The sequence below is a fragment of the Trichosurus vulpecula genome, chromosome 7, assembly GCF_011100635.1.
Source record: "Trichosurus vulpecula isolate mTriVul1 chromosome 7, mTriVul1.pri, whole genome shotgun sequence".
In the NCBI taxonomy this organism is placed as follows: domain Eukaryota; kingdom Metazoa; phylum Chordata; class Mammalia; order Diprotodontia; family Phalangeridae; genus Trichosurus; species Trichosurus vulpecula.
This window is the reverse complement of record NC_050579.1, coordinates 7,601,449-7,627,984: the sequence shown is the minus strand read 5'-3', so window position 1 is coordinate 7,627,984 and position 26,536 is coordinate 7,601,449. Positions and strand designations below refer to the sequence as shown.

The 26,536-nt window shown below is 50.0% G+C and overlaps 1 protein-coding gene across 1 annotated transcript in view; it reads left to right on the top strand.

The window, feature by feature from the left end:
* Nucleotides 1–285: 285 nt before the first annotated feature.
* LOC118856962 (histone deacetylase 4-like) overlaps nucleotides 286–26,536 on the top strand; it is a gene marked incomplete at its 3' end in the record, with an annotated part of 168,904 nt that continues 142,653 nt past the window's right edge. Inside the window, 1 exon segment of the mRNA XM_036767542.1 lies at nucleotides 286–501. Coding sequence (XP_036623437.1) covers nucleotides 480–501 — 22 coding nt within the window.

Below are 26,536 nucleotides of genomic sequence, written 5' to 3'. Positions count from 1 at the left end.
GCCAGTGGCTCCCTATGGCCTCTGTTTGGCCCTCCCTCCTTTCTGGCCTCCTTAGATCCAGTGACTGTGTCCATCGCTCTGGCTTCAGGCATTCTCTCTGGCCAGCCCCCGTCGGAGGGACAGTCTTCTTGGGCCTTGTATCCCCAGCCTCTGGCTCGACGGAGGTGCTTAATAAGTGTTTGCTCGTTGAACGAATGAGCTGAATGGAATTAGGAGTTCAGAATGCTCCTGAATCTGAGAAGTTGTGTTTGTTCCCTTCTGACCACAGGTCCTGATTCTTAAGGCCTCCTGAGACCCTTGGATGCTCCTCCGGCTGTTTCTGGTGGCTCAGCCATGCCTGCATGACCCGGACATGCCCTAGCCCCTCTCCGCCTGTCTGCGCATGTGTGATGGTGGGACGTTGGCTCTTTTTGGAGCTGCTGCCACCGTGGGCTCTGTGATCTGTTCTGAATTACCTACTGGACTTGCTCCTGCTCGCAATGAGCTCCCAGACCCATCCAGGTAAGTGCCCTCCGAGAGGAGGCCCAGGTGCCAGACTGGGACCGGCCTTACCTTTTCTAAATTTAAAGCTTTATTGAAGCAGTGTTTGTCCATGTTTGGGCTTTCGTGCTAATTGCTGGATTGATGGTGGTTTGGGGAGGAGTGGTGAGTGCTTGTGTGGTGGTGAGTCCCCTGCCAGTTTGCACTGAGAGGCCTGTCTCTGGCCTTGGGCAAAGAAAGAGGGGAGATGGTGGTCTTGCTCTCGAGGAAATTAGCTTGGTGCTGGGTGCCTTGGACAGTTAATTTCATGGCAGTTTCCTGGCCTTAGGATGATCTGCTCTCATTTGATTTGGGCACACTTTTGTCAGCGTTAGGTCTTCCTGGAGTTGGAGAGGAGCCCATGTGTTGTAGGACAGCCCCCCTCCCCCCTCCTCAGCCTCAGTGGCTCATGCCCCTGCTGGTTTCTCTGGCAAATGTTTCAGGAAGAACAGTGGTGGCCAGATGCTTTGTGGCCTCCCCTCATCAGATGGGAATGGCCAAGGTCATCCTGGATTTAGTTGTGAGACCTATTTTATTCGTGGTATTATTGCAATGGAATGCTTTGGGAGAGAGGGAAGAATCACTGGGTGTCTTGGGAATCCAAATACCTTCTTATAAAAGAGAGTTGGAGGTGAGGCAGAAGGGGCAGTTTTCATGCAGATTTCCCCACCCAGATGTGCTCTCATGTCTGGTCAGTGTGGTCGTAGCAGGCAACAATCCCACGAGGTGAAAGAATCCGTGGGCTTGCATGGGAATCTTTCCTTCTCCACTGGATTTGATTTGGACTGTGGGATTCCTCTGCAGATGCTCTCTGCTCCATCTGTGCGTTGGGTTTAGCGAGGTGGACTCCATTCATCTATCTCCATCCATCCATCCATCCACCCATCCATCCATCCATCCATCCACCCATCTATCCATCCACCCATCCATCCACCCATCCATCCATCCATCCATCCATCTATCCATCCATCCACCCATCCATCCATCCATCCATCCATCCATCCATCCATCCACCCATTCACCCATCCATCCACCCATCCACCCACCCACCCATCCATCCATCCATCCATTCATCTCTCTATCTCTCTCCCAAGGACCCCCAAGCTGAGAGTGGAAGCCTGTCACTAGAAGACTGGGACACCATAGATGTGGAGGCTAACGAGGACTGCTAGCAAGGCAAGCCGTGGGTGGAAGGCACATTGGCACCTGTTGGAAGTTAGATAAATCCTTTAAATAGGGTGAGATTACATTTGATTAGTCAATGGAAAAGAAAGACAAGTTTGGTTTTAACTCAGTCATCTCTAAGAGTGTTTGTGACAGGAAAGTACTAAGGATTGTTAGCAAAATGGGCCAGGCCTTGTCAGCCTGCATTCCAGTGGGCACTACCATTTTGGTCCCTAGCATCTGTCTGTTCTGGAGCTTCTGAGCACGTGAGACAGTGTAGACCAAGCTTTGCCGATGTGGGAGGGCTATAAAGTGGTTGCTCTGTTGGCCAGCATCTTCTGAATCAGACCAGGAGGGGCCTGTGCACCCCCAGGGACATGCTCTCATGATGGGCCAGGTTACGCAGCTCTGTCTTGATCAGTCCTGTGGGCTCCATCAAGATGCTGGATGGACCAGACGTCCTGGCTTGAGGCTGAATGGCTAGATCTTGCCTCTGTGTCCTTCCATTTTCTGATAATCCTCTTGAGACCTTCCTCTTCAAGTCACAAAAGACACTAGGGACCATGTTTCTTCCTCCTGCTTGAGGAATCAAGGAAGGGAACTGGACTGGAGGAGAAATACAGAAATCTGTCCTAGAGGGGTCACTTTGGGGCTTTTTGCTGAGAGCTGTTGGATCCTAGCTTTACATGAGGGACCTCAGAGGCTGCTAATCCAACCCCCTCATTTTGCAGAAGGGGAAATTGAGGCCAAGAGGGATGAAGAGGCTCAGTTGCTGCCACAGGAGGGTGCCATCTGCTGTGCCAAGCCCATACTCTCTCTGGCATGCCCAGCTCAGGCTGTGTGCCTGCTCCTGGGGTCCTGATAGGGCTCTCTGTCCAGGCCTTCTCCCAGGACCCCTTTCAGACGGTCATCCTTCCCATAGCGGCCTTTGACCTTGGCCTCAAAGTATCCATGGTTCACTCTCCTATAGAGACACTCAGTGAAATGTGTCACTTATGGACACACTTCGATTCAGACTTGTGGGGCCAAAGGGAAGGCCTGGCCCTCGGGGCTTAGCAGTCACTGCTCTTAAGTGGTGTGTGCATGTGTGTGTATGTGCGTGCTTATGTGCACGTGTACAGTGTGTGTGCACATGCACACATGTGCGGGTTTGCGTGCACATAGGTATGTGTTTGTGCACATGCACATGCGTGTGTGTGTGTGTGTGTGTGTGTGTGTGTGTGTGTGTGTGTGTGAGAGAGAGAGAGAGAGAGAGAGAGAGAGAGATAGGAGGCTGTTGGCTATTTGTATTACCTTGCTCTGGTGGCTTTGTCCCTGGGGATGCTTTGTCCAGAAGGTTGGGGCTGAAGGAAAAGAAGGAGCCCTGTTGTTGCAAGGAGGAAATTACCTGCATTCCTTCATTTTGTCAACCAAAGGGGAAGTGCCCTTGGATCTCATCTGCCTCCTCTGTCACGTAAACATCTTGGGTCTTGAATCTGCACCATTCCCTCTTCCTCTGCCCATTATCTTGGGCTCACTTTGCAATGAGGATTTTGTTTCTTTTAAAATCTCTTAACTTGAATTTTTCCTCTTTTGAGTCACAGATAACTCCGTCATGCTAGAGCCCCCTTCCCCCAGTCCTCTGTCAGTGAAGCCTGGAGGTTCTGTCAGGTGGTGAAGTCAGGGAAACCCTGGCATTCGTGGCCTTTTAGCTGAAGATGCAGATGTCCAGGTTCTAAAATGCTAAATGTTCGGTGATGAATGATATTGAGATCTAAGAATGAAATGTCTGTCCAATGTGGAAGATTCTGCAGGAAAGTGATTCTGTACCACTGAGCACTGCCTTGTTAGGCCCAAGAGAAGGGCCCTGAGTGCCACACCCTGGCACTGGGAGGTCCCGAGCTTTGGGCAGGGGCAGGGGTTTGGGGTTTGCCAAGGCCAGGCAGCCACTGTTTTCTCCCTATCACTCAATTTAATGAGACAGGGAAAATTTTTCCATTGTGTGTGAAATGGATGTATTTATTGACAGTCTTGTCCATTTACCCCTGGTACAAATCGTTCAGCATTGTATTTCATCAAGGCTGCCCTGTGCTTTGCCAAGAAGGTCTGAGTAGAGGCAGATTCTCTCCTTGGCATTTGGTGTGGACGGGCACCATTAGCCATAGATGTTCCTTTGTCTCTCGTATGCCAGGGGATGATGGTGTCTTCTCCCTGTCTGTGTTCACACCCACAAACAGTGGTGAAGCTGAGTGGGGAGTGTCCCTGGCTTGTGGGGTGGAGATGGAAGGGAAGGTAATGTTATGATGGGTTCAGTGGACTTTATTGTCAACGGGCTTCGCATTTCTATTGTATGTGCCCATTTCAGGTCCAACAATATACCAGGTGCCAGCAATATGCAAGACTTGGGGGAAGGGTTACAATCTGACAGCTGCCATGGGCCATCCCAAGGAGCCAATTCCTCTTATCCAGCATGAGCACAACTAAGCATATTCTAATTCTGAGGGAAACTGATTTCGGGGAGTGGAAAGTTGTCCTGTTTGGTTGGATTGTGGGGTGATGTGAGGGCTCATGCATGACTTTGGTTAGGTGGTTTTATCGGCTTAGATGCTTCTACCACAGCTGCAAATTATGGTTCCTCTACAAAATGCTGTCCCAGCTGATGTTGCGTGTTTCTTTGTGTTTCCTCTGATGTCTTCATGGAATAACTAACCCACATGCTGGAAGCATGACTAATCTGATAAGGGTTGGGGAGTGGGGGCAGGGAATACATACTGGTCTTATAGTCAGTGCTATAGGACCTGCCCACTTGCTTCTCTGGTCATACCTGCCCTTAGTCTTTGATTTCACTTTGTCCAGTATTTATTTCAGTTGGTGACAGACTGTAGTTCTCTAATGCCTACCAGTGACTTTACATCACCATTTGTGCTTCTTGTAGTTTTGTATCATTTTCAGCCTCACAACGTTGCCAAGAGAATGTTGATACTAGAGGAATTCTCAGCTTTTGTGACCAGGAGGAATTATGTGGTGTTTTTGAAAGCATGACTTAGTTTCCTGTATGTTATATGGTCTCATCTCTTCTTCCTACTCATTCCAAGGCTTGGCTTATTGTTCATCTGTAGTATCTGTCCAACTTCATGTCAAAATTTCAGCAATATATATTTTTCATCCACTTTGTTTTTTTAGTGTACATAGTTAGACCCATCCAATCCCTTTGCAGTGTGGTAGATTTCACTGAGAGGACTTTCTAGTGTTTTGGGGCTCCATGCAGCACTGTTGTTGCAAGTTAGAGCATTTGAAAAACCTATCCATTGTAGGATTCTGCACAAGGCACCCCCCATGATACTGGTGAACTTCCTTAGTGAGCCCACATGTGCTATTTTTGCTTCTTGTCCAATGTCAGTGCTTCCCAGGTTATTGACCAAAGTTATTTCAACAGCAACATGTTCCTTAAGAGTTTTTGCATGATTTTAGTGTGTGCCTGTAAGGAATCTTCTTTGGAGACAACCTGCAAGGTTAAGTTTTGTTTTACTGAGTCACATGCTTTTTGTAGATCAGTAGGTAGAGGACACAGCAGGGTCTCAGATCTCCTCCTTCAGTTGTGTGATGGTCCAGATGGGATCTCTGGTCAAAAAGAGCCTGGGGAAGCAGTTGGCTTCCAGTGCTTTCAAGGATGCCCTGTCGACCACAAGAGTGTGTACTCCTGAGAAAATGGACTTTGGGCAGATCATTTCTAGTGGGCGGTTTTCTTTTTCTTTCTCTTTTTTTCTCTTTTGGTTAAACAGATGAGTGAGTCCATTAGCTAGAGAATAACTGGAACCACTTCCTGTCTTCTTGTTTTGGGGTTTCAGTGGGTTTTAACTTCGACCTCAACCAGTCAGTATGGCTAGTGATGCAAATGAGCAATGCAGTGGCAAAGGAGAGGAAACCTGACAATGGATGCATTCTCAGGGCTGAAGGAAAGGAAACTTGATAAAAAACAAAGGAAAGGAAACTAAGGAAGAACATACTGGGGGCCAAAGGAAAGGAAACCAGTGAAGAATGCACTCTTGGGCAGAAGGAAAGGAAACAGATGAAGAATGTGCAGTGAGGAAAGAAACAGAAGAAGAACATGCTGGAAGGAAAGGAAATAGACAGAAACAGACCAAGGATGTGCAGTGAGGAAAGAAACAGACGAAGAACATGCTGGAAGGAAAGGAAACAGACAGAAACAGACAAAGAATGGACTCTCCAGTGCAAAGAAAGGGAACCAGTAAAGAATATGCTCTTGGACAGAAGGAAAGGAAACTGATGAAGAGCATTCTTTCTGTTTAAAAGAAAGGAAATGGACAAAGAATGCTCTGGAAGGAAAGGAAGTGGACAAAGAACGTGCCCTCAGGGCCAAAGGAAAGGCACCAGTGAAAAATGGGCGCTCAGGCTGCTCCCTTGGAGAGAAGGATCTTTTATGCCGTCGGCCTTCACCTCCAAGAGAGCAGGTGAGGAAGCTTAGTGGCTCTCTGAGCTGCAACCACACTCAATTTAACAATGCCTCATTCAGCCTCTCCTCTGTGCCACACACTGTGCTAGGTGTTGGGGTTAAGAAAATAAAATAAAACCCATAAAACCCGACACTTTTGGCCTTTGAGGAGCTCACCTTCCTGTTGCAATACTCTGGCATGGAGAATCTGTGGTTCCATTGGTGTGGGTGTGCCCTTCAACAGTACAGTCACCACCTGTTTGTGACTCAGGTGGTAGCTTTCATGGGGTACTATAGCGAATCTGGCCAAGAGAATTTCTGTAGTTAGCTGGGCTGGTGCTTGGTAGAGAGGCACCCACCACTCTATCCCTGAACCTGTGCTTGAACCCTGTCCGGCCTGGCTGTTTCAAAGGCTCAGGGAGGATCTAGAGCTGGTAAGGGCCTAAGCTGTCTACTAATCCACCTCCCTCTGTTTGACAGGTGAGGAAACTGAGGACCAAAGCAGTTAGGATGAGTCACAGAGGTCTTGAGTATCAGAGGTGTGATTGGAACTCAGCTCTTTTTGCTGGAATTTCTGCTCTATTGCAACCCGTGGGTCACCTCCACACCAGGAATAAGGCACCAGGGAAGGCACAGTTCCTCACTTGACAAAACTGGTCGTTGGTCTTTTGGTGGCCTTCGGTCTCCTGCCAAAGAAGCTCCTGCAGCTTGCTTCTCTCCCTCCTCCATCTCTCTTCCTGGTGTCCCTCAAAGGGCGCCCTGAGACCTTGAAGAGGATGCCTGTTTTCTGGAGCCTTTTAGAGGTGGGAGGCACCTTAGCGCTCTTCTCGTCCAACTGCTTAGAGGCTGAGAGCTTTCTTACACAAGACACCACCTACTCGTGGTTTTCAGTCAAGTTTCTGTTTTTTCCCCTGATAGTAGAGCCTCTTGTAAGAGATTAGGCTCGTCTTATTTAATGTGGTGTAACAACCCTTGGGATTCTTTTAATGAGCTATTGTAAGGGACTGAAATCCACCCAGTTGTGCACCATTGAAGGGACAAACTTTATTAACGATGATTATGTCTAGAGGGTTTCAGAGACGCAGAATGAACTCTAGTTTTCCTTCTTTTCCCATAAAGAGGTCACAGGTTCATTCAGGATTGCTCAGAATTTGATTTTGAACAGAAAATGTCCTCCATGGCCAGTTTACGTTGATAGTTGGACTCCTCATTTAGCCCTAGACTGTGATGAACCCCAGGCTGACTCAGGAGAGCTTGTGTGACTTGAGCTCTGAAGTTGAAGAAGCTGAACTTCCATGAACAAGAGACTGGATATCCCTTCCCAATGGCCTCTGAGGCCCTTCTGGCTTGAGACTGAGAATCCTCTGGCCCAAGGCTGCCTGAGGTGGGCTGTATGCATAGTCTTGTGTCCTTCCTGGTTTTGGCCCGATGATGGCAAAGGGTTCTTTTAGTTCACACCATGGGAGGGTCCATTGAAGCATTTGGATGTTTAGCCTCAAGAAGAGAGGACTTCCTGTGGGCAGAGAGCTGCCCTCAGCTGCTTGCCTAGCAGTCACACTGAGGGTAGATTGGACTCACTTGACTTGACCGTTTAGAGCAAAGTAGGTCAGTCTTGGGAAGATGTGAACAGTCTGAAGCTCAAGAATCTCTTTCCCCCAATTGAGGCCATCCCGAACTGGAAGATGGCGGCTTTCCCATCCATCACTGGAGGCCATTGAAAGAAGGCTACAAGAATAACTGTTTCTGTTCAGGGAAAGATTGGACCAGGAGGCTCTTCTGCCTCCCCCTTCCCCATTCCAGCTCTGGGTTGTGGGGACTCTGTGACTTGGAAGCCTCGGTCTGCCTGTGTCTGAGAAGGGCCCATGGATCTGGCTTGGGGCTCAACGACAGAGTCTGGTGTGTTTGTGTGCCAGCGATTTGGATGCTTCCCATGATAGCCTGGCTGTCGACCTTTCCTCTATAGCCTAGTATAGAATCTGGGTTTTTATTGAGATCACATTCCCTGTTAAAGTAGCTAGTGATATGGTGATCAGACATGTTCTGCTTTTGCAGCAAAATAGAAAATGCCAAATCCTGTCTTTGTCATGGCCAGATTTCCTGGCAGGTGGAGCAGTGAAGGACTGCCGCCATTTTGCCTGTTGCTTGTGAAAGGGGAAAGGGGCTGGGAAGAGGAGGGGCATGGGTGTCCCCCCCACCCCCGCCCCAGTCCTGAATAGGATAATTCTCGCTACTTGACAGTTCTTTGTCATCCTCTCATTCAGAGTCAGATTCCCTCTGAATGAGGCCCTTGCCAATTCTTAGAAGCCAACTTCAGTATCTCCCGGTGTCCAGATGGGAGGAGGACATACGGCTGGAAAACCTGCTCACCATTATTCCCCACATGGTCAGGAGCCTCTGAGAGCCCCTGAGTTGGGTATTGACTGTGCACCTGCAGATTCTATATGGGGCTGCACACAAAAACATCTGCTCTGGGACAGCTCCCAGAGAGGAATTTTGTTTTTGGCATCACCCCGTTGTGTGGGTGGCCTTGCTTTGCATTTGGTTACAAGTGAGTAAGGGGCCTCCGAGCCCCTTTTATGCCTGCTCTCAGGCACCGTTGGATGAAAGGACACTTAGAAATGTGTGTGGGACTGAGGGGAGGCCAGAAGTGGGCGAGGGTGGAGTTTCTGCTGTATTTTAATGATGCCCTAGGAGGACAAGGGCCTCGGATCTTTTATAACGCCAGATTTGCTGTGTGGGGTCAAAAAATAGTAATTGGTCACAATGGTAGTGGCAGTAATTGGAGTTTTCAGGGTTTCCTAGTGAGCTTGCAGTGATTCAGCATCCCTCGGCAGACTATTTCCCGATGGATCCTTCATGTTTTAAAAGTATCTAGTGGGCGTGCTGATCTGTGGCTTCGATAGCAATGAATCTAATGCTATATAGTATAAGCATTTGGGGGTTTAGTATGGTTTCTCATCTCTCTCTTCTTCTCCCCTGCTCCTTTTCCTTCCTTTCTTTTTCCTCCTCTCCTGGAAAGCAACAGCTGTCAACTCAGCCTGAGCTGCCATCTTGATTTCTCCATGCTTAGCAAGTAAGCTCCTTCTGTTGGGGCTAGAGAGCTCTCTGGCTTCCAGGGCTGGGGGGGAAGCAGTGGAGGGGGGTGGAGGAGGAGTCAGCAGACCCTGTCTGTTTACATGATTTACTCTTCTAGGCTTTTGGTCTCCTGGCTGAATTATTACCCATGGTTTGCTATGACTTGGAAAGCTGAATTATCTAGTTGGCTCCATCTTTGGAGAGCCCCTCTTTCTTTTGAGATCAGATGGAACTTTTCCTGAGAGTGGTGGGGGAGGGGGACAGTTTTCGATTTCAATGCTGGCTGTCAATTTAGATCGTGGAGTAATCTTCAAAACTTTAAGGCCCAGAGGAGGTGGTATTTTTATCCCTTTTCCACAGAGACACTGCGGGTAGGAGCCAGTGGAACATGTTGATAGGGTGAGGGGAATTGTCATTGGGGAGAAGGGGTCCCTTAAAATGCCAGTTCTCATAAAGATCATCGAGAGAGGAGGAGGGAAGGGTTTTTGTCTTTCTTAAGGAGCTTTTCCCAGGAGACAGTAAGTGAGGTCTTTCCCAAACCCTTTTTTTGGTCTTGGATACACCCATGCTTAATACAGGGTTGGCTTCACTGCCTAGTGATGCGATGTTTCTAGGCTCCAATCCCATTTAGATGAGGAGGAGTGGGGGCTGCTGCCTTCTACTGTGGAGGGTGCAGTCACTTTGGATCATTGAGTCAGCTTAGTGCTGGAAAAGACCTCTGGTAGCCTTTAGTACCTGATTTCTTGGCCTTCCTGGAAGACTCTGGGTCTGTGGTCCTTGAGTACAGGAGCTCGGTTCAGGCCCAGGGCTTGGGCTGTGAGAAGGTGGTGACTTTTAGGGACAAGGGAACGCATGCATGGTTATAGGCGCAGAGGTTCAGAGCCCATAGGGACTGCAGGAGCCCCCTCCGGGAAACCTCTTCATTACAAAAGCTCAGACATCTTCCCTAAATAGGTTCGAGTGTTCTATGTCCAGATGGATTCCTCTGCCTGGTTTTCCAGGGCATGTAGAGATGTCCACTCCAAACTGCTGCCCCACTTCTTAGATAGCACAGCAGAGGCCAGGCCGACTGGCACCTAACCAGGCACCTTGTGAGTCTTTTGGGAGGGCAGTGCTAAGAGGAGGCATGATAGCTCATGTGAAGTCCTGAAACTCCTTGACTGGGAGCATGGCTGCTAGGTAGAGGGAAGAGAACCAGAAAGAAGGGCTTGAGCCAGTCACCTTCAGGGTTGTGTTTGGCCTTTGAAGCCCTTCCTGACCGGGTCCCTCCCCCCAGCCGCCTGGAATGGCCTCTGGCCTCATGGAGTCTCTGCTAGCCCCACCTTCTGCAAGGAGCCTTCTCCATCCCAGTAGTGTCCTGCTGCCCTTACTGACCTAGGCTTAGCCTGTTCTGCATAATCATTTGCTGTTTGGGCTCCACTATCAGAGTGTGAGCGCCTGGATGTGGGCTACCTAGGACATGAGAGGGTCAAGAACCTTGGGAGGGGATCTTCGGTCTGCTCGGCTTAGACTAAGTGTCCTTGAAAAGCGCATTCATTAGATAACCTAGCCACCATCCCCAAAGGCCTCTAGCCTGGGAATGTGGATTGAACCTAGGAAGGTGTCATTCTGTGAGGAAAACTGTCAGGTTGGGGACTTGGGCTCAAAGAATCACTTCCATGGTTCAGGATGGTGTAGATGTGGCTGAAGAATGCTTCCTTTGTAAAGACTGGGTCAAGCAACAGGCAAGCATGGTGGGGCTCCAGGCTGCACTAGTCAGAGAAGAGGGAAGTGGGCCCCAGGTAGGTGTCTGCCAACTGTTCTTTAGATTGGAGAAAGAGTGACAGCTGCTTGAGGGCAGGTGCTGTTTCCTCTTTCTCTCCCCCCTTACCCATGTGGAAGAGATTAATGAGTGTGAGCCCTTCCTTGATTGGGTGATTGATGCAGGAGTCTTGTATAGACTTGAATTGACTTTGTCTTGTGTAGATTGTGTGTGTGTATGTGTGTAGGGAGTGGGGCTCCTCTTTTTTCTGCATTTTCAGTGCCTGCTGCACAACAGGCCCCAGTAAATGGTTTTCCATTTTGGCGCTTTTCCACCACATGCACTTTCTCTTCAGTCAGTGACACCGGCCTCTTGGCTGTGTCCACCTCTGGCCTCTAGGCATTCTCTCTGAGTTCCATGCTTGGAACACTCTCTGTCCTCTGCTCCAACTACTGACCTTCGGCTTCCTTTAAATCCCAACTAAAATCCCCCTTCTCCAGGCAGGCCTCCCCAGCCCTCTTAATTAGTTCCAGGGCCTTCCGTCTGCTCCTTATTTCCTCTTTATCTTGTATAGGGCTTGCTGGAGGTATATTTATTTGCATGTTGTCTCCCTGGTTGCATTGTAAGATCCTTGAAGGCAGGAACTGTGTTCTGCCTCTCCTGGTATCCAGGTACTTTGCACAGTGCCTGGCACATAGTAGGCACTTTATGTGTGTTGATTGACTAAATGTTGGTAGAATTGGTTTTCAAGTGGATTGTCAGCACATGTTGCCCTCCTCCCTCAGGATTTTGCACAGTGAGTGTAGGCTCCCTGTGGGTGGCAGTTTGGGAGGCTGGTTGGGTGCTTGATAAGGCATTCCTGGCATTGAATGGAGAAGGCCTGGAGGTTGTGTTTGAGGGCCTGGATCTGAGGTGGCTGGGGAGTTGTGCTGTGGCCCCAGCTCTCGTCTGCTTTCCTTCAGAATCCTCCTCCTTTTCCCATCTCTGCATCTCCCCCCAGCAGCAGAGATGGCTACAGAAACCTGTCTCGCTTGGCTCCCATGGCTCCCATGAGCAGAATCAGTCTCCCCTTCTCATTGTGATTGTTTTAAACCCTTGCTCGATTGGCCGATCTTGACTGGCCCCCAGGCCCTGGGATAAGCAGGGAGGGATTCCTTTTCTTCTCCAGAGCTGAGAGGAGGGCCCTGGGTGCGTGAGCAGACCTTCCTCATTCTCCTGGTTGGCCTGAAATGCTTCCAAAGCCTGGGAGTTGTCTGGTCCTGCAAACCTATTCAGCCGGAACAGCGTTTGGAGGCCTCAGCCCCCCTCCCACCAGCTGTCTCTGCTGCACACTCTCTCTCTGTTCCTGGAAAGCTCTGTCACTGGGGACTGAGGGCCTTTCCTTTTTTTGGTGAGGACTGGATCTTCTGTCACCATATGCTTGGTCGGGGAGCCTGCTGATGCCGGGTGGATCTGCTCCTGGAAAGCAGGGTCTGAAGCAGGATTGGGGTCCCGCGTAAGTAGCCTCAGTGGCAGCCATCCTCCTGTCGTCTGTGGTGACCAGGAGCTGGAGCAGAGACCAGAGCCAGGCTTCTTTCTGTGACTTCTTTCCTTGGCCCTTGGGACCAAGCAGCTGGCTGGCCTGGAGCTGGACCTTCTGGGGAGAGGATGTGTGCCGGGTACATGCTTTTGTGCCATAGTAGAACTGATGGGTGGCCTCAGTGGAGGCCTTGGGAGTGGATAGCCCTGAGCATAGATACCCCAGCCCCCCATAGCTGGATCCTGAGGGTGCCCCAGAAGTGCCCTGGAGACTGTCCTGGGGAGACTTGTTAGCTCCTCTATCTCTCTGCTGCCATTGTGACACCCCAGGAGATGGGCTGGGGCTACCTTCCCTTAGTCCTGAGAGGAGAGGCTGAGACCCCCGCTCCCAGCCCAGGTTAGCATGCACGCTCAGCCAGCTGTCCACCCCATTTGTTCTGTTGAAAATGGTACATCTAGATTTCAGACCCCACCCTGAATTCCCTTGATTTACTCATTCGTGGAGCCCTTTTTCATTACCACTTTCCCTTCAGAAAGGAGCTCAGTGTCATGGATTTCTGGTATAAAAAGCAAAAAGGGGTCACTAAGAAGGCAGCCTCATAGCAGCTGCTGGTGAGCCCCCTTTGGGCTGGGGGCCTGGTGACTTTGGCCTACTCTGGGTCTGAAAGGTGGGTGCTGGAGCTGCCAAACAGAGGAGGAAGGCACTGAGATCAGAGCCCAAGGTATGCTGGGATCCTCTTCCCTCCTGGTCACCCCTCACCAGCCTTTGGGTGCTGGGGTGAGCTATCCCTTGACAAATGACGTCATGTTCCAAGAGCAGGCACCCTTTCCAAGCAGGGCTTCTGCTCATGACCAGGGTGGGTTGGCTTCAGAGAATCTGCAGTTCAAAAGTCTCACAATCCCTCCCTCCCTTCCTCCCTCCTTTCCTCCCTTCCTTTCTCTCTCCCTCCCTCCCTCCCTTCCTTCCTCTCTCCCTCCCTTCCTCCCTTCATCTTTACCAAGGAGTTTGAGCTGACTATCAGAGAGAAGAAAGGGCAGCATGGAGCCATGATTGCCGTCTCTCCCCTCGCCTTTCCCTCCTGACAGGGCCTGAATTCTAAGTAGTTCTCTCTCACCAAGTAGTCCCCTTTCACCCCAGGGCTCTCAGGTTATCCTCTGGCTCCCCACTTTTCCTTGAAAGTAAAAAAAATAGGAAATGTGTCAGGGGGTCCCCAGGGCCGCACCCAGGCCTCGGACTTTGGGCAGATCCCTTCAATCCTGGGCCTCTTTTCCATCATCTGTAAAATACTGGGCCTGGACTGATGGGTTCCTGAGCCTCCCTCTAGATGAGACTTGGTGATTCTGCCTACTAGAAAGTACACTGTGTGTTAGAAAGATTGCTGTCTTTCCCCCAAATGAACTGCCTCCCCTCCATCCCCTTGGGAGCCAGAAGGCAGGCCTGGCAGCCTGGGGTGGGGGCTGTTTGAAGGAGACAGAGGTTGTTAGCTGACGTGGGCTGAGTGTGCACAATGTGTGCGAGGCGACGGGAGACAGAGAAGGCAAAGGAGCAGGGGAGGGTGGTCACCACAGTGTTGGTATTTTTGAGAGGTAGTTGGTTGCCTTTGCCTCCCCCAATGCCCTACCCCTGGCAGGACTGAAGGGCAGGTCCTGGCCACCTGGCATCTGCTCCCTGCGGTCTCTCCCCAGGCCTGGAGTGGACCTGCCCGGAGGAAGCCTGTGCCGCCCTTGCCTCTGCCCCCCTGCCAGGCCCCTCTCCACCCCTCCCTGCACCTGCCTGGCCCATCCACCTGGCAGGCCAGCCGCCTAACTAGAGAGCATCTCCCAGGGAGCCAGGCTGACCCCCGGGGTGCTTTCACAGCACCTTTCTGGACAGTGCTTGGGCTGTTGTGGGCTAGTGAGGTGGTTTTCTCCTCAACCTATTGGGCTGTTTTGGGGGGCAGTAACTCATAGTCTCAAATCTAGAGCCAGAAGGGAACTCAGAGGCCACCTAGTCCAGCTCCCTCCCCCATTTCACACTGGAGGAAACTGAGGCAAGGGATCCCGGCCTCGTCACAGGGGTCCCGGCTGGGCCGAGGTGGGCTGGGAGCCCATGGCTGCCGTGGGGGCCCGAGGTAGGCTGATACGTTGTTGAATGGTGGGCATTGGCGACCTGCCTTGGAGTGGGGCAGGCCTTGCTCTGAGCCCTGATGGCAGAGTTGTCATGCAAGCAGTGGCCTGAGAGCCTGTGTGTTCCTGCCCGTGGCTGGTCTGGATGCTGACAGTGCTTCTGCACCAACAAAGGCTCAGGTTTAGCCTCACCCTTTGCCCCACAGCGCCCCCCGCAGAAGGGGCACTAACTGGAAGAATGAGCTGCTTTTACTGTAATGGCAGCAACAGTAACAGACTTTCCAAGGGTTGTACGCGCCCCTTGGAGCCTGGCAACCCACAGGAGCTACGTCTGCCAGGCATCATCATCTCATTTTACGGACTGAGAAGACCAGAGCCAGTGAAGAACCAGTGAAGGGAGGATTTGAACCCAAGTCTCCCTGATTGTAAGCCCTGCCTGCGCCCCTGCCAAACCCAGGGCTAAGTTTCAGGTGAATTTCCTTTGTCGGTGCCGGCGCTGCCGTGTCCCCTCTTCTCCTTCTCTACCCGTCCTGGGGTGGGGGCGGGGGGGCTCCCTCTACCTGCAGCTGCAGGGGCAGAAATCTCTCACCTGCTTTCCCCCTATGTAAATGAAATGAATCTGCTAATCTCTTTTTAATAGTCTAAGAGAAAAAATAGAGTAGGCCACCGCTCTGCGACGCCATAAGGAGTCCGAGCCAGGCTGAAGGGCTCCCCGGGGAACGCTACTTCTCCTCCTGCTAGAGCGAGGCAGCCAACCTTGGGAGAAAGGCGTCTTAGCCTCTTTGGAACTCTGGCCAAGCTGCCCTCAAAGGGTCCCCCTCGATTCAAGAGTGGGAGTTGAGGGTCTGGGCGCAGTCCGTCTCTGGTGCTCACAATTCCTGTGACCTTGCACGTGTCACTTCCCTCCCCAAGCCTCCGTCTCTTCATCTGTAAAAGGAGCCAGCTGGACTTGAGGTTTTTTTAGGTTGAAGTCTCATCTGTAGGTGACCTTGGCCCCCGGGCACATGTGTGGAAATCAGAAGCTGTGGAGCCCTGACCAACGTGCGGCTCGGGTTTTCACCCCCTGGAAAGCAGCGCCCTTTGCAGAGCCGCAGTTATTCCTTTTGTTTGGGCTCCTCACAATGTGCCTCTTGTGTTCCGCAGAGTTTGCTACCCAGCTATTGTGCTGGATGCTTCCCTTTTAAAATTAGGTTCTTTAGACAGTCATTACAGATGCACAAATTGGATTTGCTTTTACGCATTTTTAGCTTTTGTTACATGAGAGGGTAAACAGATCCCAAATCCAACATGCTTTGTTTGTGCTTGTTAATGGGAAACAGGTGAAATGTGGAGGGGCAGGAAAGTCCTGAGGTGGGGGGACAGCAGGGGCCAAAGGGCGGCACGCTGGGGCTGTGGGGGCCTGCAGAGCACCAGATGCCAGAGCAGCTTTTCTTAAAGACAGAAAAAGAAAAATAGAGGAAACATTCAGTAAACCCATCAATACGTGAGCAAAGACTGAAACATTAGCGCACGTGCTTCCTCTGCCAAGGGGTGTGGGGTGAGAGGGGGTCGTGGCTTCTCACTCCTCTTTGTTTGTTTGATGGTTTTGTGCCTGTCACAGCATGTGTGTGTGTGTGTGTGTGTGTGTGTGTGTGTGCCGTGCATGTCTATGTGTCTGTGTGTGTGTGGTTGTGTGCGTGTCTGTGTATGTCTGTGCACATGTCTGTGTGTGCACGTCTGTGTGTGCGTGTCTGTGTGCACGTGTGTGTCTATGTGTGGGCATGGTTGTGTGTGCACATGTCTGTGTGTGCACATGTGTGTGTGCACACATGTCTCTGTGCGTGTGGGTCAGTGTGTGTTCTTTCCCACTGCACTGCTGTTGTTCCTGTCTACATTGTTTTCACACCTCTGCTGACTTTATCCTCAATCGCTTTGTGGAGCTCTTTTCAGGCTTCTCTGTTTCCGTCACACCCGTCACATCCCTCCTTACAGCACAGTACATTCTTACAGCAGTGCATTCATTGTGGAGCTGCTCCTAATCCAAGGACATCTACTTTAATTCCAATTCTTTGCTGCCACAAAAAATGCTGCTATAAACATTTTGTTGTGAATAAGGACTTTCTTCTCATCAAATACCCTCTTGGGATATAAGCCCATTAATGAGATCTCTGGGTCAAAAGGTATGGACATTTTATTTACTGTATTTGTGCAATTACAAATAGCTTTCCAAAGTGGTGGTACCAATTCGCAGCTTCACCAACAATGCACCAGTGCGCCTGTCTTCCCACAATCGCTCCAACATGGAATATTCCCATCCCTTGTCATCTTTGCCAGTCTCCTCCATGTAAGGGGAAACATCAGGGATGTTTGGATTTACATTTGCCTTATTAGTGATTTGGGGGTTTCTTTTTCATGGGTGTGAATACTTTGCAGCTCTTTTGAAAACTGTTCACATCCTTTGATCACTTATCTTTTTGGGAATGGCTATTGGTCTAATTGTTTATATATCCTGGATACTAAACCATTATCAAAGAAACTTGATATAAAGATTTTTTTTCCCCATTCTACTCCTCTTCTTGTCTTTGGTGCATTAATGCTGTCTGTGCTAAATTTCCCAGTTTTATGCGGGTGTATTTTTGTCCTTTACAGTAACTTTCAAAAGCGCCTTTGCACGGGGTCTTGAAGGAAGAAGAAGGGCTTCTCCCTAGCCTATGTGAGGCAGGCTCACCTGATGATTGTTCTCCTGAGGCGGGGGCGGGGGGGTCGTGTTTGAGGCCCCTTTCCCACTGGACCTGACCCTGACGACTAACCCCATATTCTCTTCTGAATGAAGAAAGATGAGTGGCAGCTGGAAGTTGGATGCAGGGGAGGAGGTGGGGAGGAGGGGCCTGAGGGTGGTTTGTGAGGCCCTAATACGGAGCTCCTACTGACAAGAGGCCCCACATTCTCCTGGGGGGAAGGGAGACAAGCACACAGCTTTGGGGGGAGGGGTGTAGGAAAGGCCTCCTTTCTGCTTTCTTTTATTCCCTGTCCTCGCCATTAGAGTGGAACATTCTTTTTTTTATTTATTTAATATATTTAGTTTTCAGCATTGATTTTCACAAGAGTTTGAATTTCGAATTTTCTCCCCATTTCTACCCACGCCCCCACTCCAAGATGGTGTATATTCTGGTTGCCCCATTCCCCAGTCAGCCCTCCTTTCTGTCACCCCACTCCCCTCCCATCCCCTTTTCCCTTCCTTTCTTGTAGGGCAAGATAAATTTCTATCCCCCATTGCCTGTGTATCTTATTTTCTGGTTGCATGCAAAAACTTTTTTTTTTTGTTTTCGAACATCTGTTTTTAAAACTTTGAGTTCCAAATTCTCTCCCCTCTTCCCTTCCCACCCACCCTCCCTAAGAAGGCAAGCAATTCAACGTAGTCCACATGTGTATCATTATGTTAAACCCTTCCACTATACTCGAGTTGTGAAAGACTATATTTTGCTCCTTCCTATCCTATCCCCCTTTATTGAATTTTCTCCCTTGACCCTGTCCTTTTTTGAAAGTGTTTGTTTTTGATTACCTCCTCCCCCTATCTGCCCTCCCTTCTATCATCCCCCTTTTTTATCTTCTTCCTCCTTTTTTCCTGTGGGGAAAGATACCCAGTTGAGTGTGTATGTTATTCCCTCCTCAGGTCAAATCTGATGAGAGCAAGATTCACACATCCCCCCTCACCTGTCCCCTCTTCCCTTCCTACAGAACTGCTTTTTCATGCCACTTTTATGTGAGATAATTTACCCCATTCTATCTCTCCCTTTCTCCCTCTCTCAATATATTCCTCTCTCATCTCTTAATTTGATTTTATTTTTTTTTTAGATCTCATCCCTTCATATTCAACTCATTCTGTGCCCTATGTGTATATATATACATATATATATACACACACATATATATACACACACACACATATATATATACATATACACATACATATATACATACATACACACTCATACGTATATATATGTGTGTGTATATATATATATATATATATATATATATATATATATATACACACATACACACAGATATACATATATATGCATATTCCCTTCAGCTACCCTAATACTGAGGTCTCATGAATCACACACATCATCTTTCTATGTAGGAATGTAAACAAAACAGTTCAACTTTAGTAAATCCCTTGTGATTTCTTTTTCTTGTTTACCTTTTCATGCTTCTCTTGATTCTTGTGTTTGAAAGTCAAATTTTCTATTCAGCTCTGGTCTTTTCACTGAGAAAGCTTGAAAGTCCTCTGTTTTATTGAAAGTCCATATTTTGCCTTGGAGCATGATACTCAGTTTTGCTGGGTAGGTGATTCTTGGTTTTAATCCTAACTCCATTGACCTCCAGAATATGGTATTCCAAACCTTTCAATCCCTTAATGTAGAAGCTGCTAGATCTTGTGTTATTCTGATTGTGTTTCCACAATACTCAAATTGTTTCTTTCTGGCTGCTTGCAGTATTTTCTCCTTGATCTGGGAGCTCTGGAATTTGGCAACAATATTGCTAGGAGTTTTCTTTTTGGGATCTATTTGAGGAGGCGATCTGTGGATTCTTTCAATTTCTATTTTACCTTCTGGCTCTAGAATGTCAGGGCAGTTCTCCTTGATGATATCTTCAAAGATGATATCTAGGCTCTTTTTGATCATGGCTTTCAGGTAGTCCAATAATTTTTAAATTATCTCTCCTGGAGCTATTTTCCAGGTCAGTGGTTTTTCCAATGAGATAGTTCACATTGTTTTCCACTTTTTTCATTCCTTTGGTTCTGTTTTATAATATCTTGATTTCCCTTAAAGTCACTAGCTTCTACTTGCTCCAATCTAATTTTTAAAGTAGTATTTTCTTCAGTGGCTTTTGGACCTCCTTTTCCATTTGGCTAATTCTGCCTTTCAAGGCATTCTTCTCCTCATTGGCTTTCTGGAGCTCTTTTGCCATTTGAGTTGGTCTATTTTTTAAAAGTGTTGTTTTCTTCAGTATTTTTTTCTATATTTTTTTGGGTCTTCTTTAGCAAGTCATTGACTTGTTTTTCATGGTTTTCTCACATCCTTCTCATTTCTCTTCCCAATTTTTCCCTACTTCTCTAACTTGCTTTTCCAAATCCTTTTTGAGCTCTTCCATGGCCTGAGACCAGTTCATGTTTTTCTTGGAGGCTTTTGTTGTAGGCTCTTTGACTTTGTTGACTTCTTCTGGCTGTGTGTTTTGGTCTTTTTTGTCACCAAAGAAAGATTCCAAAGTCTGAGTCTGAATCTGAGAGCATTTTTGCTCTCTGGACATGTTCCCAGCCAACTTACTTGACCCTTGAGTTTTTCAGTGGGGTATGACTGCTTGTAGAGTAGAGAGTACTTTGTCCCAACTTGAGGGGCTGTGGTGTTATTTTCAGAGCTATTTCTACACAGCAGCCTCTGCCACACCAGCGCTCTTCCTGCCCCAAGAGCTGCCAACAGAGCCGGGACTCAGATCTTAAGCTGGTTCTGCACTCCCGCTCTGATCCGCCACTTAATTCCTCCCACCAGGTGGGCCTGGGGCCAGAAGCAACTGCAGCTGTAGTTGTGTAAGCTTGCCTCAGAGCTGCACTACCTCTGCTGCCCCCAGGCTGGTGGCCAAACTACAATCTCCTTTCACTCTGTCCCTGCAGCTTTTCCCACTAACCTTCTCTGTTGTCTTTGGTGTTTGTGGGTTGAGAAGTCTGGTAACTACCACAGCTCACTGATTCAGGGCACTAGGGCCTGTTCCCCTTCCGCTCCCAGCTCCATGCTCGATAGACCTCACCCAGCAATCCTCCAGGCTGTCCTGGGCTGGAGCACTGCTTCCCTGTGCTATTCCGTGAGTTCTGCAATTCTAGAATTTGTTTAGAGCAATTTTTTATTGGTGTTTGGAGGGTCCTGGGGGAGCCCTAGGCAAGTCCCTGCTTTCCAGCCTCCATGTTGACTCCACCACCCTAATGAGAGTGGAACATTCTTGAAGGCAGGGACTGTCCTCTCTGCTTAGCACAGTGCCTGGCACATTGTGAATCCTTAATGATCAGACTTGATTGTACATAAAGCACCCAGGAAGAGATGGATTGCTGACTTTAGGGAGCAGCAAGTCATCCCAAAGAGAAGGGAGGATGACTAAGAGGTTGGTGGTGCAGTGGTTGGAGCAGAGGGGAGGTAAGCACAGAGGGCGTAGCTCCTCGATGCACGTGGGGTTTAGCTCAGGGACAGACATGTAGGCTGACCAGGACAGGCCCCTTCTTTTATGAGCAGTTATGGGCATCGTGTGTGTGTGGGGGGGAGCATCGGCTTCCAGCCTCTGACCTGTACTGGCAGTGTGACTTGACCCTGGTCTGCAGAGCAGGTTCAGATCTACATTGATGGAGGGGCTGTCCTCCTGGGGAGTCCCCTGTACCATTGGAATCATAGATGTGGGCCCAACTAACCCACCAGGGAAGTGACTCTCCTCTGGGTCATGCCGCATCCACACTTTGTGACCACATAGGTGAGAGGCCGAGTCTCCAGGAAGGGTTGTGGCTGGGAGAGACTCCTCAAACGCTAGGGAGTTCTGAGATTTCAGAGGTGGCATTTGCACTCAGATGTGCTGACTCTCACTTCTGTTCTCTTATCGTTACACCAGGGACCGGTCGTCTCACTTTTGTCTCTGTGGCCCCAGAGCCCAGGACAGACCTGGATCCACAAGCATGGGCAGGAGTAAGGAGGGGACAGTCATGTTCCGGCTCCTGTCTGGGGGACAGGAGGATGTCCCGTGTCCCAGTCACATCAGTCAGTCAATTAGCATTTACTAAGCTCCTACTGTGAGCCAGCACTGGGCTAAGAGCTGCAGATACAAAAACCAGGGCCTGCCCTCAGGAAGCTCCCAGTCTAATAGGGGAGACAACAAACAAACTCTGTACAGAATAAAGAGGAAAGAAGAGTTTAGAAGGGGTTTCAAGGCTTCCTGGAGAAGGGGGGCTTCAGATGGGACCTACAGGAAGCCAGGCAGGGCAGTCATGGGCTAATGGATGTGGCAGCTAGGTGGTGAGGTGGCCAGAACACCCGGCCTGGAGTCGGGAAGACTTGAGTTCAGATCTGTTCTCAAATAATCCCTTTGCTGTGTGACCCTGGGTGAGTCACTTAATTTCTGTTGGCCTCAGTTTCCTCATCTGTAAAGTGAGGATTACTTACAGGATTGTTGTGAGGATCAAATGAGCTTCAGGCAGGGCCTGGCACACAGTAGGCACCATATAAATGCTTCTTTGTTCCATCAGAACAAACCTCAAAGGAGGAGAGGTTACTGAGTGATGGAGTTGGGGGAGGGCCTGAGGAAAGGGTCAGCCAGTGCTGGGCTGGGGCAGTGAGGCGGCTCGTCAGGGTGGAAGCAATGGCCAAGGAGGAGATCTGGGGGAGACCCATTGTCTGGAGAGCTGTGTCCCCTTCTGGGAATCCCATTTGAGGACAGGCATCGACAGGCTGGATGGTGTCCCCTACTATGTGCCCAGCACAGGGATTCCCAAGCACTGGGAACGCGCAGAGAGGTCAGCAAGAGCCCTTCCCTCAAGGAGCCTCCAGTCTAGTGAGGGAGACACACACAGGAGAGATTCAGGGAGGCCCCAGATCAAGGAGAGCCAGGGAAGAGAAGGCTGTTGGCTGGGTGATGTGGCACTATCTTGGATTGCCCATGGTGAGGGGAGGGGGCAGATTGGGTTTGTTCTGTTCAGCCTCAGGAGGTAGGACCAAGAGCAGGGAATAGAACGGGCAGCCGACCATCATTAGGCGATGTCAGGATGAACTTCCGACCTTTCCAGGCTGTCTGGACTGGGATGTGCAGCCTTGGGAGGGCTGAGAGCCCTTCAGGCCCACCTTCACCTAGCTGGATGGGGGCGTCATTCAGGGGGCAGTTGTCCCTACTGGCTGTGGAGTTCCCTTCCGACTCTGAGATCCGGGGACTGATTGAGGGGCAGCAGGTCACTGAAGACGTTGTGACTCAGTTTGACCAGAGTTCAATGAGAGAGAGCTCGTTCTAGGACCATAGGTTGATGGTATTGGAATGGACCTTCGTGCTCACTGGTATCCATTCTATGTAAGAGGAAACCGAATAGGAGTGAGGGGCCCAACGTTGGAGTCTCATTGCTAGGGGATTTCAAGTTCCTTGATTTCTCACTGTTTGAAATGTTTGGCAGCTCTCAGAAGACAGGTTGGTCAGGCTGGGGGTCACTGCCACTTGGGTATGATATCAGAGGGTTCTTTTTGAGTCGCGGATTGGCCTGGATAGCCCTTGAGGTCTCTGGCCATGTTACTGAAGTTCAGAGGTGGAAGGGATCTCTGAGGCCGGTGTTGAGGGCAGTGCATACCTTCTGGACAGTGTCCTCCAAAGCGTCCCTACTGAGAGGCCACTGGCCCATGGTGGAAGTCCTTGCTCCTGGGGGCTCCCGTTGTCAGAGACAGCCCACGCAGCTCTGTGTTTCTCCTTCCTTTCCTTCATGAGGGAGAGCCCAGCCTTCTCTCGTCCGGCTCCTTCCACCTGCCACCTTAGGGGAGACCTGCCTGTGTCCACAAGCTGACCCCCAGGCTGGCCTTTTGGGTGGTTTCTGAGACCTTTCGTCCTTGACAGCCTGCCGAGGCTGCTCAGTCGTGCTGGGTTTCATTGTTCCTCTGTCGGACTCGCCTCTGCCACATGGCTGCCGTCCTGCTGGGGCTCAGCTTACATTGCCCGCCTTGGAGGTGGGTCAGCCTCCGACAGCGGCTGCCTGAGCAGAATTCCTCCCGCTCTGATTAGTCTCTGGCATGCTGCGTGGGGTAGCTCTTGCGTCAATAAATCGTCATCCACCGCTGGTTGTCTGGGATCAGACATAAACAGCCCACCAGACTCAGCGGTCCTGAAAGCCGCCCAGAGCCCCAGGGTGGATGGAGGAGGGCGGAGGGGCTCTTGGCCCTCACTCTACACAGAGCCTTCTCTCTGGGTTGCAGAGGGATAGGCGTCTCCCAGAGTCTGCAGCTGGAAGGGCCTTTCATGGCCATCCAGGCTCGCCCCCACTTGGTAGCAGAAGAAGCTGATGCCCGGAGAGGTCTGTGGTCACACAAGTCGTCAGTGGCAGGGCCAGGCTGGAATGGGGCCCCTGTGCCCCTGCACCAAAGCCTTTGTTGACGGGTCTGTTAGTTGGAGGGTTGGAGCTTTCTGAGTGAAGCGACTTGCCCTAGGATGGGGCTAGAGGCTCCAATGGCCTTGCCTCTGGGATTGTCCTCCAGAAGGGCCTGCCTTGGTGTGGAGGGCTATAGGCCCTTTGGGGGAAGAAAGCGCCAGGTCAATGATGATAGCAATGATGTCAGTCATAAATGCATTGGGCCTTCCAGAAGCCCTCAGAGACATGGCTGCTGTGGGTGTTTTCATGCCGTTTTGTAGATGAGGCAGCCAAGGCCAGTGACACCCTCAGAGTCACATGGCTTGCCTATATCTGAGCCCAAGTATGGGCTTCACCACTGGACCCACACAGGCCCACCGAGGGGGGAAGGCAGGGCAGTCAGGGTTAAGTGACTTGCCAAAGGTCACACAGCTAGGAAGGGTGGGTTTTCTTAAAAGCTTCGTTCGAGTATCTGGAAGACATGAGAGAGCCCCTAGCCCCAGCCCCGCCCTCCTCTCCCTCCGCCCCAGGAGCACAACCCCCCTTGCCCTGGCCCTGAGCCTGGGAACTTGGCAATGCTGCCTTTTCCTCCCTTTGGGTTCAGCCATTTCTCAGGCATCTTTCTTTTCTACCAACCTGCTGACCCTCCCTCCCCCGGACATCCTTCCCTGGTTCATCTCCTACCTCTTAGACTGCCATTCTGAATCTCCTTTGCTTGGTTATGATCCTCATCCTGCCTCCTGCCCTCCTCCCCCTTCCTCTCTTCCCTCCCCTCCGCTCTCATCCCTTCTCTCTACCCTCTCTACCACTAGGTTCAGGTCTTCACCCCACCCCCCAAAGCTGCCATGGATCTGACTCCTTTGTATTAATTTGTATTTGCTAATTTTCACTTATGCTGTACATCCTATTTTGTGTGCCTCCCCCATTAGAATATGAGCTCCTGGCCAGTGAGGGACTGTTTTTTGCTTTTTTTGTATCCTCTTACCCCCCCCCATGTGTTAACCTTGGCACATAGTAGGTGATCGTTTACTGACCCACACAATGAACCGCAGCAGCCCCCAGGTGACTCTTCTAAATGAGAGCACAGTGTCTTTCTGTCTCAGGGGCCTAGCCCTTGTCAGAAGGGCATAAAGGCCGATCCTTGTTGATGGCACCAGGGGCTGGATTCTTTCCTGGTCTCCTGGCTTACCTTTAAAATGCTGGGTGTGGAATGGGGTTTTTTAAGAGGAGCTTTGGTGAATGATAGCACTGTTACGAAATTCTCCAGTTCTGGCCTTGTGGCCCTGGGCAATTCATTTCCACTTTCTAAGTCTCGGTTTTCTCATGTGTAGAATGGGGATGATGATAGTAACAAACACTGGGTTGTGAGGTTTTTCCAACCTTGAAAGACGCTATTCACACATTGTGGTGTTGCTGCCGATGACCCTGGACTGATGCAGACTGCAGCATTTCTATGGGGTTGGTTTGGGAATGCCCCGGGGAGACTGCTAAGCATGCCCTTCTAGTATCACAGTGATCCAGTCTTTTCCAGAAGGAGCCCGATTCCTCCTCATTCTTTTGTGCCACTTTCATGTTCCTCTGTTTCTTTGAGTGTGTGGAAAGATGGGTTTGGAAATCCCAGGAATCAGGAAATGCATGAAAGCTTGGAGAAGCTTGCCTCAGTAATGCTGGGTAATGGGGATGATAGAGTGGGCCTTCAGATAGCCTTCTGGGGGTGACTTGCCGGATGCTTTATCATTTGTGTCTCATAGCCATCCTGTGATGCTGGGACAACAGATCTCTCCTATGTTTTGCAGATAAGGAAACTGAAGTGTGTGAGGGTAAGGGCTTGCCCAAGGTTACATAGCTATGTGTTTGAAGTGGGGTGTGAACACAGGCCCATCATGTCACCCATCCTCCATGCTAGGTCATGTGAGGAAGGAGAAAAGAGTCAGAGTCTGCACTTGACAGTAAGATTTGTCTCCCATTAGTTTTCTTTTTCGGTCCTTTCCCTGCCACCTCTTTCCGAATAGGAGAGCTCTGTGCTTCTGCCAGACCTTCTGGGCATATGCTGAAGTCCAAGAAGCTGGAGAGCACTTTTTGTTAGCGTGTCTCACTCTGTGATTTCTTCTTTGGCTTCTCAGCACTGTTGAAGGCAAACAAGGGTGCACTTGTGTGTATATTTAAGTCTGACACTGGGGGGCTGCCCCTTTTGTCACCAAAATGAAAGCTGAAAACGTTCACCAGCGCATCCATTTAGTGCATGTGCAGTGATTGTCTGAATATGCCTTTCAGTTTAGCATGCCTGATGACTTTGTGTTATACAGAGCATTTTCAGATTTTTAAACAGTGACTTTTGATCTATAAAGAGCCCTTTAAAAAAATAACTCAAAGCATTGCACATCTCTAACTTTCCGCCTCTCTCCCCTCCCCTAAGGGACTCCAAGAAGGGAGAAGGTGCTTTCTCTTCCCCCTCCCCCTCCTCCTGCCCTCCCCACATAAAATCATTGAATGTTCACATTGTAAGGAAGCTTGGGTCCAGCTCCTCGGGCAAGGAGGACATTGAGGAGCAGCAGGAGTGAAGGATCTCGACCCAAGTATGGCTCCTCCGTTAGCTCAGTGCCTGGTTCAGGACCCTGTGCTTGGGGGGGGGGGGTTGGCCTCAATCTTCTCCTCTGAGCAGTGGGCCTATGCAGGTCATGGGGAGCTCTCCCTGTGGGGTGGGTCCTTGGCAGGCAGGCCCCAGTGGGGATGCTCTTTGGCTCTGGGGTTCTGGGTCTAAGAAGTGACCTAATCTAATCTCATGTTACTGAGAAAACTGAGAGAGAGGAGATTTACTCCAGGTCCCTGTCAGCAGGTGATGGAGGGGAGATTTGAACCCGAGTCT